Source organism: Pimephales promelas, chromosome 23 (genome assembly GCF_988280905.1).
Source record: "Pimephales promelas chromosome 23, fPimPro1.hap1.1, whole genome shotgun sequence".
NCBI lineage: Eukaryota > Metazoa > Chordata > Actinopteri > Cypriniformes > Leuciscidae > Pimephales > Pimephales promelas.
This window is the reverse complement of record NC_142791.1, coordinates 25,824,051-25,841,006: the sequence shown is the minus strand read 5'-3', so window position 1 is coordinate 25,841,006 and position 16,956 is coordinate 25,824,051. Positions and strand designations below refer to the sequence as shown.

The window sequence follows — 16,956 nt, the reverse complement described above, 5'->3', positions numbered from 1 at the left end:
TGAGAACAAAGTAAAACATTAAATTAATTTATAATATAGTTTACGTCAAAACATCAACAGTAATAAAAAACCAAACGATATGTAATGATATCATAAAACTGACAACCTTTTAACGGCTAACCTTTTAACAGGACACTTGTCACTTTTTTATTGTCCCTATGAATCACTAATTAGGGGTATCAAGCGAATGCTTAAACACACAAAATTCATCCTGGGAAAACCATTTTAAAATTAGACATCACCATAACCATGCAAACGGTACTTTTCTTCGCTTTGGTACTATTTTACTACCTATTGGGCGGTGGCATCAAATTCAAATTTGGAACACAACTTGGTTAAACATATAGCTTTGATTTTCTAGCAATTGTGCAAATTATTTATTAACTATAAGATCATTCAGCATATATGCAAGATATAGTTTTTGCTTTAATGATATTAGTTTTTGCTTTATGGAACTAGCTATAAGATTTAAGAAGAATTCTCTTCATGTTCATCAAGGCTGCATTTATTTGATCTAAAATACATAAAAACTGTACTATTGTGAAATCTGATTTCTATTTAAATATATAGTAAACTGTAATTTATTCCTGTGATCAAAGCTGAATTTACAGCATCATTACTCCAGTCTTCAGTGTCACATGATAACAGTTAATTATTATAAATGTTGAAAACATAGTTATGCTGCGTCATATTTTTGTTGAAACATCAATACATTTTATGATTCTTTGATGAATAAAAAGAGCAAAAGAAAAGCATTTATTTTAAACAGAATTTCATAAATGTAGTGTGTGTCTCTACAATTTGAATTCAGGAGAAATTAGACACTGGTCATTGAAATGAAAATGAATTAACCCCAAATGTATTGTTGTGCCCTCACCAATTGAGAATTGCAAAATGAATATTTGTAACACTATTATAAGGGTAAAGCAAAAATGTCAAACCTGCATTGAGTTCAAAGTCATCCAAAAGCTTGTCCAGGTCGCACACAGCAGCCTTAAAATAACTGTCCATCCTAGGACGGGAAAAGATACACCTCACTTACCCCTGCAGAGAAACTGGGGCAGATGGGACAGAAGTTAAAAATCACACATTTTTTCCCCCAAATCTGACTAGGTAGTTACAAACACTGGATAGTCAAAATCAGAAACAAATAGACACGCATTTCTCAATGCTTCAATAAATGAGTAACAAATAAGTAGGGAGAAATATCTAAGCTATGAATTATGCATAATGAGCAAAACCAAATGTAACTGAATATTTTCAACATCTGTATTAACTCTCTTAGATGTTTAGCTTGTTTTGATTTAGCTACTGTGAAGTGAAAAAGGGAAATGTGATTTCACCAGGTCTGCAGTGCAAATCACACTTGAAAAACACACTATAAACAAGAAAATATGAATACAAAAACAATGTATTTAACATTACTTAATACACACAGAATATGATAACTGTCCAGGATTCATCAACAATATCAACGTTTCCAAAGGGCTGTTAATTATTCATCTAAACGAATAGGATAACGTTCACTTTGTGCTTTTTAGCCTTATTATCTGCTTTAATAATAGTAATACCATTATTTAACTAAGATAAATGGTCAATAATTAACGTTACCCATCTGAATATCATTTTCCTACCTAAAGCACTTTACTGTCAAAAGCTAAGAAAGAACAGCATTAAAACCGTTTTAACACACAATAAAAAGACTATCTTAAAATCAACCCTAAAACAGCATAAATAAGCAGTAATGTATTATTTTCATAAAGTTATATTAGCTGTTCAATTATCATTAGCAATCTGCTAACTAGCTTTTAGCGGTTACCGTCAAATCAAACACAAACAAAAATACACATGAAACGGGAATGTAATTTTTAATGATATCATTCCGCTTCGTTAACTAACGTTACCTTGATAGGTGTCATGGTTCAGTCGTCTTCGTTTTTGCTGTATTCATATGAATTAGTGTATTTCACCATTAGCTGCTCGCTAATATTTTCTGGTTCCTCAGTCAGTGAATTCCACAGTCGCTTGCGCGAGCGACCATTTCCACCCGGCGCAAGAATCACTATTTAAAGGGGACGCGCACTATTTTTGTTTGTGAAGTATTGTTTTTTATTACAGTACGTTAATGAAGGTCTATAAAATGTCATTAACAGTATACTATATACTACTATGGAAGTTTCCTTCACAGGATAAAAAAAAAGATCTTTTTATCTTACATATCTGACTTTTTATAAACTCAGAATATAATATAAAATAAAATAAAATAATATAATATAATATAATATAATATAATATAATATAATATAATATAATATAATATAATATAATATAATATAATATAGACCATTTCACAAGATGTAAACAACACTGGTCCAGAAGCACTTGTTTCAGTTTTTTAACACTATAAAAGCTGGGATAAAATACAATCAACAGAACATTTAAAACGGAATCAAAAAGTTAAACAAACATCTTTAAGATGTTTTCTTTACATGTGAAATAAAGAAAACAGTTACAAACTGAAACAGGAAGTGTTTCTGGACCAGTGTTGTTTACATCTTGTGAAATGGTCTATAATATAATATAATATAATGTAATATAATATAATATAATGAATGCTCTGATCAGGATTTTTGTAGCCGATACGATTTACCGATTTTTTTTTTTTACCGATTTTTTGTCATCATGATCGGTCGAAACCGATCCGATCAGTCAAGCTTTATATAGTAATAAATCTCTTTCTTTGTTGAATGTTCTCTTTTTTTTCAGATAAATAAAACCATAGAAGTTATAATGCTATAGATTTTGGTTTTAACTGAGAATCAAATAAATAAGCACAACAAATTTAAATTTTACAATGAACATTTTAATAAGCCTTTAAAAAGGCTTTTGCAAAACACTATCCATATTAGAATACTTTGGCTTAATAAAGAGCCTAAGCCTTAATGTCAAATTGAGCATAATTACAAGGTGTGTGTAAACTTTGTCCAAAATGTGACTAAGGACAAAAACAAATGGAAACACTATAACTAAATGAACAAAATTATTAGTATGATAGAAAAATTATCAGGAATATTATTCAGAAACTGTTGAGTATTTGTGTCCTTACTACGTCCTAAGTAGTTAAGGCAGAATTCTTCAAACTTTTTTGCATTTTGGGAATAGTCGCTCACCATCAACACCCAAATAATATAATGTAAAATATAAAAATGTTTTTGTTTTGTTTTTCTTGTTTCCAACAGCAACACTAATAAGCAGAACATAAATAAAAGTAGTTCCTTAGTTCACCCAAAAATAAAAAAAAATGCTGTCATCATTTACTCACCCTTAAGTTGTTCCAATGAATTTCTCTCTTCTACTGAAAACAAAAGAAGCTATTTTGATGAATGTCAGTAACTAAATAGTTGACCCATTGACTTCCATATTTTTTCCCCCATATTCAAAGTCTGGGGTCCATCAACTATTTGGTTAACCATAATCTTCAAAATATCTTCTTTTGTTCAACAGGAGAAAGAAATGCATACAGGTTTGGAACAACTTGAGGGTCAGTAGGTGATTTTTGGGTGAACTGTCCCTTTAAGATCCCTCAGCAGTTCGTCAGGAAAAGGTTTTCCTGTTAATTATTGCCACAAGAAGGTGGGGTGGACCATAAAAGATATAATTTGCAAAAGTTATGCAGCTCAGTAACAGTTTGTGTTTCAGCAGAATTACAAAGAGAAAGGAAGCTGGAAATGTTCATTACTGTTCATATTCATTTGAGGCCCAAGTAAGTCATTTTTAAGCTATACATTTCTTAAAATCTTCAATTGTTGCAAGATTTTTTTGTTTTTACCTGTACAACATACATCCTTGTTTCAAAACAGGTATTGAGCAGTGGCATGGATTCTTCCTCTGTGATTTTTTAGTTCCTCAATTTACTGAATAAAAAGTGCTTATCGACTGAGAGTCATTATCTCTTTGGTTTCCCATGTTTTTTTGTTTTTTTTTTCAGATGTTGTTTGGAAATGAAGCACATGAAGAGATAACTCTTGTTTACACAGTAAACACAGCAAAAAAAGCACTTTGTTTTTCCCAGCAAAAGATGCAGAGTTAGCAAGACGACTGTCCAATACTGAATTCCTGTCCTCATCATTTACAAACGTCAATATTAGACCTAGACATTTAGGCCAGTAAAGACAGCACTAGTTTAAATAAAAAAGGCTCCCATTTCAAAAAATGGGAAACAACATATTCATCATCTGATTTGAATAGAAATTATACTTTGTAATTGAAGAGGAACCAAAAACTATTTCTGAGCCAAATATCGTTGTTTAATAGTACTATTATTTCCAGGGAGCACTATTATTACTTTTTACTTTCATTTGAGCAATTTATTTAATTTTTCTATTACGTTTACCTATATTTTGCTTTTAGATTTTATAGCCTACCCGTCCATGATACAGATCATGCAAATGATGTCACCTGGGAGACTGCACCATCAGCGTGACATTAGCCACCAGTTTCAGTCAGTGTGTCATCATTACAATCTGCGAGAAGAGGAAATACATTTCTGAAATATTAGGAGAACAGGTCAAAGTTTTATCTCCCTCTTCAGGTAAAGTCTTCAAGTCTCTGCTGACGTCACACTCAGGGATAGGCTGCGTCACGTGGTACAACTTTCCAAACCTGTGTGTGTTTCCCGAAAAAAAGTGCAGAGAAACAAAAACCCCTTTGATAGCGGAAAAGGTAAGACGAAACCATCATTAATGTTCATAATATAATCTTTACGTATAAAAACATTATGTATCGAAAACATAAGCGACATTTCTGATCATTGTTGTATTTTTATAAACACATCTGTCTGTCAGTGCTGTTGTTGTCATGTCGTTTAGGTCCACCTTACTTACTAAACGTTCTGCCTTATATTTTAAACATGTCTTAAATAAAGCAGTGATCTTAGTATCGAGAGTGGATATACTCACTATTTGATTATTAACAATCATATAAACTTTGGTAACCTGTTGATCCCGCAGTGTTTTCTCAAGCGCGCGTGGACTGCAGTCCTACATTGTTTCAGTTTAGAATGGAATGGAATGTATGAATAGATATATTGTAGAATTTTAACTGTTTTGGTAATTAGTTACACTGTTGAACTGCTGCCAGCAACGCACCAAAAACGATTACCATGTTCATGTACTATGGTATTTATATATCATACATGTAATTATTAATTACCATGGTGAAATGCATGTCTAAAGAAACATGGTATGTCTCAAAAACACATGGCATTAACTTGGTACTTTTTTGTTAGTGTCATATGATGTACATTGATGTCATATGATGGCTTTTCATTAATGTGTTGATTGCTTTTAATTATATCTACTACACTTCTTGTTACTGTCTTCCAGGCCTTTGAATTCACATTTATCCAATGAAGTTTTGCACACTGAACTCGAGGCCAATGTAAGTCTTGCTGAGTGACTGCGTGTGAAAGGTATTCTATGAAATGTATTTTGTTTTTCCTTATTTGTGATACTTATTATACTTTTCTCTCATTAGGTAAACTATGCTTAAGGAAGAACGTAACATGGAGATTGTTGTTTTCCTTATTTCATGCTGTTGACTCAGAGTTAGTAGTATATGATTACTCAATCAGACATCTAGTGCTTGAACGGGCATGTTCATTTCTCTCTGTGGTTTATCTTGATTCTTTCTCTGTCATGAATGTTTGGGTTGCAGTCGTATCCTCTGTGGGTTTAGAGTTAACGTTCTTGCTGGTGGATGACGGGTTACTGTTACAGTCGCCGCTATGTTCAGGTTACAGAGTTAGATGGACTGACCTGGGGAGCACCGGTGTCAGAGAACATTTATTCTACAATGATCAGTATAAAAACATTTTACTAGATTGAGATTCTCTCGAATACCTGGTCAATCACAGCATTATGTGATTAAATATTGTGTAATTACACTTCACATCCTGATTAGTGGTTGGCCAATATGGATTTTTTTGATGGCCGATGCGGAGAGCATGGTGGCCGATATTGAGCCAATATATATGATACAATATGTTATTAAAATAACATGCATAACAATGGCCACATTGAAATTTAGATTTATTTGACACATTTTACCTATTTAGAAATAATTAATTGCAATATGAATCAGTATAAAACAAATAATTTGAACAACTGAGAACTGACTATTCATTTTATTACTTAAATATTATATACATATGAAGAGTTCAGATGCAAAAGCCTCTAAATGCCATTTGAAATTTTCTTCTTTAATGATGATTTTTATCAAGCTTGTATATTTAAGTTCAGTGATTTCACTTAAATGGCAATGATAATTACCTATTAATTGTTATTTAAGTGAAATTACTGAACTTAAATATACAAGTTTGATAAAAATCATCATTAAAGAAGAAAATTTCAAATGGCATTTAGAGGCTTTTGCATCTGTACTCTTCATATACTTAATATATAATTTAATTGAGCAAGTTCTCTTTTTCATCCCTTTAAGACATTGTTGCTCCTCAGGAATTTGTTTCTTGTACCTCTTCTTGGTATCCTAAATGATGATTATTTGTTTTGATGGCCTTTTATCTGCTTTGGAGAAGGGTTTTTATTTATTTTTTATCTTTCTCTTGTTCTCTTTCACTTGTATAGAACACTTGCATTTCCTGCACTACAAGTGCATTTATCCTTATATCATCAACATTGCCAAAAACTAATATACAAGCAGACAATTTAGCATACTTTGCTACATTTTCTGTAATATGCTCTATAATAGCGATTCTCAACTGTTTTTTTGTTCAGGACCCAAATTTTAATTTTTCATTGCACATTAACTGATGACCCAAAACTGTGCCAGAATTGATATAGAAGTAACGACGTCAACAACGGAGGTTATGTGAATCGGGAAGTTCTTCCTATTTAAAAATTGATAAGTCTATTTATTTGTTATCCTAAAGCCCCTTACACACCGGGACGAATATCAGCGCGCGTTATTCGTCAGCGTTTTTCAACTTGTTTTTTGTGTTCACACCCAAGCGATTTTCGCTGACTATGAGCCGAGTGAACATGCAAATTCATTCCCTGACATTAGATGGCGCCAATTTGCTCTGCAATACCACTCCATACCAGTTCCCTTTTATCAAGATGTTTGTAGTCCCTGTTGCGTTTGGCATATAGTTCTTTATGTTCTAACACCAGCGAGACCAGCAGCTCTACATTCATCTTGCCTTCATCCTCATCTTATTTATTCCTGACTGTGTAGACGGCGACACGTAGATCTTCTTCACCGTTGCATGTGTGCTCGGCAAGACCGTTTTGTGTTTGAGCGCCCCCAAGTTGTGTTTTACTGTAACTTCAGAAGCTCCAAACACGTGAGCAAAAGCGCCAATCTCATTGGTCGGATAGTTTTTGACGCGGCGCGTCAAACTAAAAAACGAACTCGAGGCGTTTTTTTAAAAATTACGCTTTTACATGTGGTGTTTTACGCGTCGGTGTGCACACTCATATTGGCGCCCTTTGTTTAGTCATGAGGCGTTAAACGTCGGCGAATAACGCGCGCGAAATTCGTCCTGGTGTGAACAGGCCTTAAAGATGAAAATTAAAGGCAGATACTCGACCAAACTGTGGAGGAGATTCAATTGAAAAAATCTAAACTATGCACTATGCTCAATTTTGTAGTCAGACCATGTGACAAATGTTTGGGTCACGAACCACCAGTTGAGAACCACTACTCAACAGAAACAAAAATCAGTTTCCTATATCTTTTCTGAAGCATGTTTACTTCATGTTGCTCTAGGGATAATCGCATTCTTCATTCGGCATTGTGCCTGAAACATGCCCCACTACAACGACGTTCCCACAGGATCGCTTCCGAGTCTTCTCGGCTTGGACGATCACAGGGCGTCTGAGTCTTTACGGTCCGAACCTTTTCCACCACCTCCCCTACCAGACCAACCACCAATAGGCCCAATTGATCTCAGTGGAAGCGACAACGAGGACTCTGCCATCGACATCAAACCCGTCCACCGCTTCATCCCAGACTCATGGAAGAACTTCTTCAGGTCCAGCAGCAGAAGCAGCAAGTTGAAGTCAATGTTGGGGTCGAGCAGCAAGAACGCCACCACTGACGGTGTTCGCTGTTCTCCTCCGCACTCTCCGTCAGTTCCCGGCTCTTACCGCGACCTGTACGGCGGATCCGGAGGCAGTTATAACTCACGTAAAGAGCGTGAAGCAATGCTGCTGGGCAACCCTGTGGAATCCATTGACGGTCGTACGGTGCACACAGCTTTGACGTACAGTGAAAAAGTCGAGGAATACAACCAGCGCTACGACTACATGAAGTCTTGGGCTGGACTTTTACGTATTCTTGGTTGCGTTGAGCTGCTTCTGGGGGCAGCCATTTTTGCATGCGTATGTGCTTACATTCATAAAGACAATGAGTGGTATAACATGTTCGGATACTCGCAACCTGGTGGAGCTTACGGGGGATCCTACGGAGGCTCTTATGGAGGATCTTACGGAAGCGGTTACGGCGGTGCCTACTACACTGGACCCAAGACGCCATTCATACTAGTGGTGGCGGGATTGGCATGGATAGTGACCGTTATCATGCTAGTCTTGGGAATGACCATGTATTATCGAACTATCCTTTTAGACTCAAATTGGTGGCCGTTGACGGAGTTCTTCATAAACTTGGCTCTTGCGCTGCTGTTTTTGGCGGCTGGCTGCGTGTACGTGAATGACACCCTACGAGGTGGACTCTGCAGCTATCAGGTCTTCAATAATGGCATTAATGGTGCTTTCTGTCGCACGGAGGCTGGACAGACGGCGGCTATCATTTTCCTGTTCTTCATCATGATTGTGTACTTGATCGGAGCCATGGTGTGTCTGAAACTGTGGCGGCACGAGGCAGCTCGAAGACAACGAGAACGGCATGGGCAGGAGGTGAGATGTTCTTCAAATCATAAAGTGTTAGTTTACCCAAAAATTTCAATTCTGTCATTAATTTCTCAACCTCATGTCGTTCCACACCCGCAAGACTTTCGTTCATCTTAAAGGGATACTCCACTTTTTGGGGAAATAGGCTCATTTTACCACTCCCCCAGAGTTAAACTTTTCGAATGTATTCAGCCGATTTTTTGATATTTAGAAGAATATCAGTAACCAGACAGTTTCTGGTCCCATTGACTTCCATAGTATATTTTTTTCCTACTATGGAAGTCAATGAGACCAGAAACTGCCTGGTTACTGATATTCTTCTAAATGTCAGAAAATCGGCTGAATGGATTCGAAAACGGTAAAACTCAACTGTGGGGGAGTTGTAAAATGAGCCTATTTCCAAAAAAAGCGGAGTATTCCTTTAAGCCTAGTTCACACTACATGATTTTTAGCCAGATTTAAGCCCGATTTGCAAATCGTTGAGCTCGCCGACATGTCAGGGTGTTATCGCGTGCAAATCGCGGGGGATTAGGGGGCGATGAACGCTCGCCAATCTGTTAGTATGAAAGAACCAACAACGCATCAAAGACGCTTGCAGACGTGTCACAGAGCCCAGAAAAATATCTAGAATGCTAGATATCCAGACCTGTCGCACGACTCAACCTCAGTGATGTCATGAGCTACAGCCAATCAGTGCAAGGCATGGGTTGAGGTCACCGGGTAAATCTTTTTTTGCGTTTTTCTCAGAGCAAATCATCGCGCTAACACTTTCCAGCACTAGTTTCTGTCTGAGGTCCATATTCGCGTGTTGTGTTCTTCTTCTTCTTCGCTGGGTATTGGAACACGTGCCGTTTCGCGTCATTTCCGGTTTGTTTTATCGCAAGATTTTTGTGACAAAACGTGGTTTGTAGACAAGATAGAATCGTTGGGTGACAGAGTTGTTGTCAACTCTTGTAGTGCGTTATCTCCTGTTGCGGATCAATCACGTCGCGTGGTGTGGTGTGAACAGCTTGAACACTCCCGATTTCACAGAGAGCAAGTCATGTAGTGTGAACCGCACAGTTCAGCCCGACGTTTGAAAATCATGTAGTGTGAACAAGGCTATAGGAACACAAATGAAATCAAATGAAAGTTTTGTTTAAATCTGAGAGATTTCTGTCCCTCTATTGACACTGACACTTCAAAAAGTTCATAAAAAGATCATAAAACTAATCCATATGAAGAAAAAACAATTGATTTGTATGATGAACAGATAAGCATTAATTAAAGGGTTAGTTCACCCAAAAATGAAAAATAAGTCATTAATTACTCACCCCCATGCTGTACCAACCCCGTAAGACCTTCGTTCGTCTTCTGAACACAAATGAAGATATTTTTGATTAAATTTGATCGCTGTATAACTACCACATTGGCTCCTAGACTGCCTCTTGACGGCCCAGAAAGTCAATGAAGAAAATGTTTAAATATCCCAAGTGACTACCGTGGCTCAACTATATGTTTATCAAGCGACGCGAATACTTTTTGTGCGAAAAAACAAACAAAAATAACGAGTTTATTCGACTATTCCTTTTCTTCCTTGTAGGCCAGAAACGAGACTTCCTTAGATTTCCACGACGCATGCGCGAGAATTGCGATCTCCTTACACTACTGATCAGTTCAGTTCTCGCGCATGCGTCGTGGAAATCTAAGGAAGTCTCGTTTCCTTTAACTTGCACATCAGTTGTGGTAAACGGAAGCTCAACCAATTTCCCTTGACATACGAGAGGTTTGTTTTCCATATCTCATTATGAACTTTTTGAAGTTGCATAGCTGTCAAGTTCTAAGATTTCATCAAACAGATCTTCATTATTTTATATATTTGCTCTTATTTTAGTGAAGGATTTCTTATGCTTGATTTGGTTGACGTTTGTTAGGTTGCCGGTTAACTTGGTTTGAGTTTTTGTCCTATTTAGCAGTGGACAGGACATTTTGTTGATCGCATGATTTCTGTTTCTGTTATGCACTATGATGACTATACTAAACCAGTGTTATTTATTTTTGTATCATTGAGATAATAAAAATATAAAATATGCCTAGTCTATAATAGTTCATCAAGTGTTATTCATTCATTGCAAAAATGAATAAAACAACAACTGAATCACCTCTACTTCTGTTTTGCAGATGCTGCCAAGAGATTCTCCTGATGCTGTGCGTTTGGCAAGTATTTTGGCTCTATCCGTTCTCCTGTTTACCCATGGTGCACTGCTTATATATAATAATTTAAGAATATAATATAAGAAGTTATATCTGATATATAACTTCAACTCACAGTAGTCAGTTATGCTCTCTTTTTAGTGTTTCCATAAGTGTATCCTTGATTCACAAGCATAAATTTCTATTGCATATTTTTTTAAACGTCCCTCCAAAGGCAGTTATTCTCTATATCAGTGCGCATTGTTTAATATAAAGGGGCGGGGCCTGGTTGAGTTAGTTAGTGGTGTGTTGAAACTGGTGGTGGTAAGGGGCGGGACATTTTCCAAACACGCTCGAAGCTCTTGACCAATCACAACACACTGATCCAGCCGGCCAATCAGAGCACATTGTGCTTTTCAGAAGGAGGAGCTTCATAGAGACAGGAACTAAACAGAGCGTTACTGACAGACTGGGAAGAGAGGAGCCGCAACAATGGAGAATATGAGGAAAATAATGTGTTTTTTGAACATTTAAGCATCAAAAGCTGTTCTAGTAGAGCCCAAAAAACAAAACCAAGATTTAAAAAAGGGACTAATAAGGCAAACTCCGTTTAACAGTCCCTCCAGAAAAACGCGATTATGCGATCGCTGAATTCAATGCAAAATCAGCCAAAGTCCGCATATTTCTGCGGGGGCCGCATTTTTTCAAATACGCCGCACTTTCGCCGCATAAATTGCCGATTTCCTTGCAAAATATGCGGAGTTTGCATAATTTCATAATCCTCGCATTTTCGTTGCAAAAAAAAGTCACATGTATTTTAGTAGAAAGTTAAAAAATGTTCCGTTTGCTTCACACAAGAGCAGCCATTTCCCTCTGTTTCCATGGGAACGTTATGAAGTGACGCAATTACGCGACGCCGGACAGACTCACGGAGGCGATTGACATCTCACAAATCGAACTCGTATATCTGTCTCACACGTTCTACCGTCACATATCGTTACTTAATAAACAACATAAGATAAAAGAAGTAGCATCAAACAGAAATTACCCGCACACATGGGGCGTTTGAGGCGCACATATAACACTGTAGAGAGTTCAACAGGGAGCGCGCAGCTCTTAAAGGGGCTACACCTTATTTACACTCGTTATAGTCTGAAATAAAACAAGATGAGAAATATAATATTCCCAGCACTTTCTATGATGTAGTATGCTTGCTTATCAAAGGAAGTAATAAGAAATGACTCTTACATTAGCCTAGTGAGAACAGGATGTTGGGGGAATCACTGAAAAAGAGAAATCTTTTTCATCAAACCGCAATTTTTGCAAGTTCTCTCAATTTTTGCAAATTCCTGCAATTTCATCGCATAAAATTTCATAAATATCCCGCATATTCCATCGCATTTTTAAAGAAAACGGGCCGAGCAGGCTAATCAATCAATTTTTGCCCGCAACAATCACAAAAAAACTCTGCGTTTTTCTGGAAGGACTGAATACTATTATGGTAAATGTTATATATAAATCGCAAATTTTTTCACAAATTTTTGGAAATTACCACCACAAAATCAGTCATTTTGATCGCAAAAATCACACAAAAAAAAATCGTGAAATCCTGGAGGGACTGGTTTAACCACAGACCTTATTTCAGACATTTAACCAAAAACCCATAGATTGATGATGGAACCTTGTGCTAAGATGCTTGTTTCTGGGTTTTGGGCTACAAAAATACATCATCCCTGCTGCATTAATAGCCATAAGGCGGATTGGACTCGTCTCGTATATAATATAGTCAGAGAATGTTGTTTGTAATTTTGTATTATCCTCTTCGATATAATAGGTTGTTGATGGATCAAGGGAGCCAATGTCTGTGTCAGCGCCGGTACAGCACACACACACTGCTGCCCCTGGCGTCTCCAAGCCCAAAGTTATGAAAGGGCATATTCCAGCCGGACACACTCCTAAACCTGTGATCATGCCAGACTACATTGCGTGAGTGCCTGCTTCACAATCATAGTGTGTATTTTTATGACCTTGAAATGCTTTTGCTCTTTGATAAATCTCATCCTTGTGTTTTGTCTTTCCCTTCAGTAAATATCCAGCCATTCGAACCGATGAGCAGCGAGACCAATATAAAGCCGTGTTTAATGACCAATATTCTGAGTATAAAGAGCTCCATGCTGAAGTTCAAGTGATATTGAAGAAGTTCGATGAAATGGATGTTATGATGCAGAATTTACCGCAAAACCCCACCAACCACATGGTCAGTTGATGTTCACTTTTGTTACTGTACACTTTCTCTGTCCTTTGTGACTGCTTATATATAGAAACATAAACAAAAATGATTTTTCAATTAAAATCTCATTTCAAATCTCAATTCATAAAATTACATTGAACCAAAAGCCAGAGAGAAAAAATAAGTCTTTAGCGAGGATTTAAAGCTATTACCATTGTAAATAAAACAAAGATTACTGGAATACGTTTTCCAAAGAAATACTATTTTAGTCTCTCTACTTGAAAACTAGATGTTTTCATTTAATGTCCTACTGTTTCTTTGTAATTATTTGTGAAATTAACTAAAAAAGTAAATCCTACTAGTACACCAATTTTTTCATATGTAAAATCTCATTTTTATTCTTAGTTTTTGCCGTATGTTACTTAAATGTTCCCTGTTGAATGTTAGAACAACATTTAATAAATGTTTTGATGCTTCAGCTTTAGAAATTTTGTGAATTTGCTCTTTTCAAAGACAAAATTGATCAAATGTTTAGTCATTACTTAATAAATGCTACAGGAATGAATGTGTGCCCGTTTGGGTTGCACTTTTCAAGTAAAGGATTTTACCTCAAATGTGATCATCATGTTATCAAATCTTTTTCATTTCCTCTTCACTAGCTTGCTTCCTAAATTATATAATGAACCTAGTTGTTAAAAATGGTTTTGCTCTTTTGAAAATTGCTTTTGTTCTTCTTTTGTAAATTGCTTTGGATAAAAGCTTCTGCTAAATGCATGACTGTAAATAATGTATTGCAGAAGCACTATTCTAGTCTTCTTAAAAAAATTCTCCCATTTTCTATCTTAGGAGCGTGACCGCATCAACAAAATCCTGCAGGAATATCAGAGAAAGAAGATGGTGAGTTACTGATCGACAATTTGAGAAAACCTACGCCGTAAATATATCTTAGTGGCTATTAAACCTGCATTATGCATTATTTAATCAAAGCTTAATTCATTTAATTCATATTTTTAATATTAAGTTATTATTTTTCCTAATGTCAAAGCCATTATTTACCAGTTGTTGTTTTTTAACCCTCTGGTTCTCTTTGTGTGGCGGTCAAAAATGACTTTCTTTTTCTTTTCTTTTTTCTCAATGAAATGAATGTAGTTCAAGTTAGCAAATGTTTTTCTTTAATATTTAGTATTGTCTGGGATTTTATATTACCTTTATTTAACCAGAAAGAAAACTCATTGAGATTAAAAATCTCCTTTCCAAGAGCACCCTGGCCAAGACAGGCAGCAGCACAATTAAAGGGATAGTTCACCCAAAAATGAACATGATGTCATTAATGACTCTCCCTCATGCCGTCCCAATCCCGTCAGACCTCCGTCCATCTTCAGAACACAGTTTAAGATATTTTAGATTTATTCTGAGAGCTTTCTGTCCCTCCATTGAAAATGTGTGTATGGTATACTGTCCTTGTCCAGAAAGGAAATAAAGACAACATCAAAGTAGTCCATGTGACATCAGTGGGTTAGTTAGAGTGTTTTGAAGCATCGGAAATACATTTTGGTCCAAAAATAACAAAAACTACGACTTTATTCAGCATTGTGTTGTCTTCCGGTTCTGTTGTGGATCCGCGTTCAGTGACGCGAAAAAATATTTAAAATATCTTTTTAAAGATGACACTAGGCAGATTATTGCTGAAGTAAAAAAAGTTATAAAAAGTCATAAAATTTATGTTTATGGTTATGAAAATGCACAAAAATACTATTTTAAATTTTTAGACGAAATATATATTTTCAAAAGCATGGTTTACTCTAAAACTATGAGAAAATCAAAGCTATGAATAAAAAAAATGGTGTGTTCCAAATTCGAGGTTGATATCTTAAAAAATTTGTTTCAGTTTGTTTCTTAAAAAAGTTTCAGTACCAAAGGTTTCCAGTAACAGTATTCAGTTTCTAGATAACATACGTTTCCCTTTCATTTCCAATGCCTTAATTTTTGACCGCGAGGAGCACAACACGACGGTGACATTTGTTCAGCACCTTTTAACCTTTTTAAATAAAATGATTTTTTTTTTTTGGTCTGTGGGTGTTCACACTGTAACTGCCAAAATCTATACCAAGTTTTATACCATTTATACGCGGTAATATTAATGGAAATATTAGTGGAAAAACAGCACAGGCCATTGTGTCACTCGCAGCATCATACATGAGCTAGATGAGAAAACAATATTATTTTGATCATCATATTTTTGTTTTGGTGGCTTAATGCTACAAATATTCTAAATTTTTCATTCATGAGGGTCATGGTAATTTTATTATACTCTCAGCTCAGCTTAACACATATTACCACATTTAAATCCTTTACCCAGAGAGAATTCTCCTGCCTTCCCCCAAAACTCAGCACAGAAAATGTAAAAAAGGTCTGCAGATTCTGTGTGGGCCCGTACAGGCGGGACGTTTTGTCTAGATGTGTGGCTGGTTGATTTATAACATTGTGAAGAGCGAGTGGAGGAAGAAAGGAAGGAGGATGAGGAAGGGGTGGAGGCTGTTTTTCTCACAGGAGTTGCTCTATTGTGTCTATTCAAGAGGAGGAAATAACTGTAGTCACCCAGACCACTCAGCGGCTTCTCTATAAAGACAGTTTGAGCCGTATTTTGAGTGATAAACATCAGGCAGTCAAGACTCTGTTTTTGTGATTCTTCAGCAATTTGAATCACTGTGTATAAAGAAAATGTTTAGTTCCCACTCTTCATCCGACTGGGATGGTGGTCTTATTTATGTCTCTTTTTATCCCAAGGATCCCTCATTTCTAGAGAAGAAGGAGAGATGTGAGTATCTGAAGAACAAACTGTCCCATATCAAGCAGAGGATTCACGAGTACGACAAGGTCATGGGCTGGAACGACGGTTACGGCTGAAGCGGCTCAAACCTGCTGTCATGGTCCTTCATTTTCCACTGAACATGTGCCCACTGCGTCTGCAGAGCCTCGCTGGTCTGGATGGTCGTTTATATTAAAAAATAATGAAATTAGATATGGATAACTTGCATGCTCTTAATGTACGCTTTAAACACTGACTGAAAATATTTTCTTTTCACGTTGTATTTCATAATGCTGAAAAAGTGCATGATGTTTAAAGAAATGTTTCATATTTTGTATGTATGCAGAAATGCTGTTTTTATCCGTTCATTTGAATGATTTTATGCACTGTACTATTATTTTTTTTGTGCTACTGTTTTAAACTGTGTTTCGATCTGTATAACAACAGCCTGTCGCCCTGTCCTCATATTTTCTGTGTTGCAAATGCATTTTGATGAGTTGAATCTGTGATTTATACTGTAAAGCATGAAAAGTCAAAGCATTTCATACAGATTTGTTGTAATTTAGTTTATCTTTGAATAAAAAAAGTCCAGCCGGGAGGCAATTTAGACATTTCACGCATGTTAATAAGAAATGAAGTAGCAAGCTTGCATGTTGTCTAGCATTTTGATGTGTTCAGTTCACTTCTCTTCTAAGCATCCACAATGTTCACTTCCTTGACAGATAATGTCTAGTATACACTTTCATTTCCCTCTGGTGAAACATAAGCATAGCAACATAACGTTTAAGAACACTTTCGTAGATATTTGGAAAAAA

At 36.2% G+C, this 16,956-nt stretch overlaps 2 protein-coding genes across 8 annotated transcripts in view; one reads left to right on the top strand and one right to left on the bottom strand.

Moving 5' to 3' along the window:
• Positions 1-2,071, bottom strand: part of zfyve16 (zinc finger, FYVE domain containing 16) — a 34,656-nt gene extending 32,585 nt beyond the window's left edge. For 3 of the 5 annotated variants that reach the window (XM_039677919.2, XM_039677920.2, XM_039677921.2), the window contains exons 1-2: positions 1,905-2,069; positions 942-1,055 (exon numbers count right to left, since the gene is read on the bottom strand). In XM_039677919.2, coding sequence (XP_039533853.2) covers positions 942-1,011 — 70 coding nt within the window. In that variant the 5' untranslated portion in view covers positions 1,012-1,055; positions 1,905-2,069. Of the gene's footprint in view, positions 1-941; positions 1,056-1,904 lie in introns of all 5 variants that reach the window. The other 2 variants (XM_089126527.1, XM_039677916.2) reach the window with 2 other exon arrangements.
• Positions 2,072-3,642: 1,571 nt separating this feature from the next.
• Positions 3,643-16,752, top strand: marveld2a (MARVEL domain containing 2a). Of its 3 annotated transcripts, none has more exons than XM_039677924.2 (9): positions 3,643-3,763; positions 4,592-4,722; positions 5,385-5,439; positions 7,789-8,936; positions 11,091-11,126; positions 12,937-13,088; positions 13,188-13,359; positions 14,179-14,229; positions 16,120-16,752. In XM_039677924.2, exons 4-9 carry the CDS (start codon positions 7,827-7,829, stop codon positions 16,237-16,239), a joined length of 1,641 nt encoding a protein of 546 aa, XP_039533858.2. In that variant the 5' UTR covers positions 3,643-3,763; positions 4,592-4,722; positions 5,385-5,439; positions 7,789-7,826; the 3' UTR covers positions 16,240-16,752. The 3 variants fall into 3 exon arrangements, with proteins under 3 accessions (XP_039533858.2, XP_039533856.2, XP_039533857.2); XM_039677922.2 differs by lacking the exon at positions 3,643-3,763 and adding an exon at positions 5,536-5,605 and having other exon boundaries at positions 4,306-4,722; XM_039677923.2 differs by lacking the exon at positions 3,643-3,763 and having other exon boundaries at positions 4,308-4,722; positions 5,385-5,470.
• The last annotated feature ends 204 nt before the right edge of the window (positions 16,753-16,956 follow it).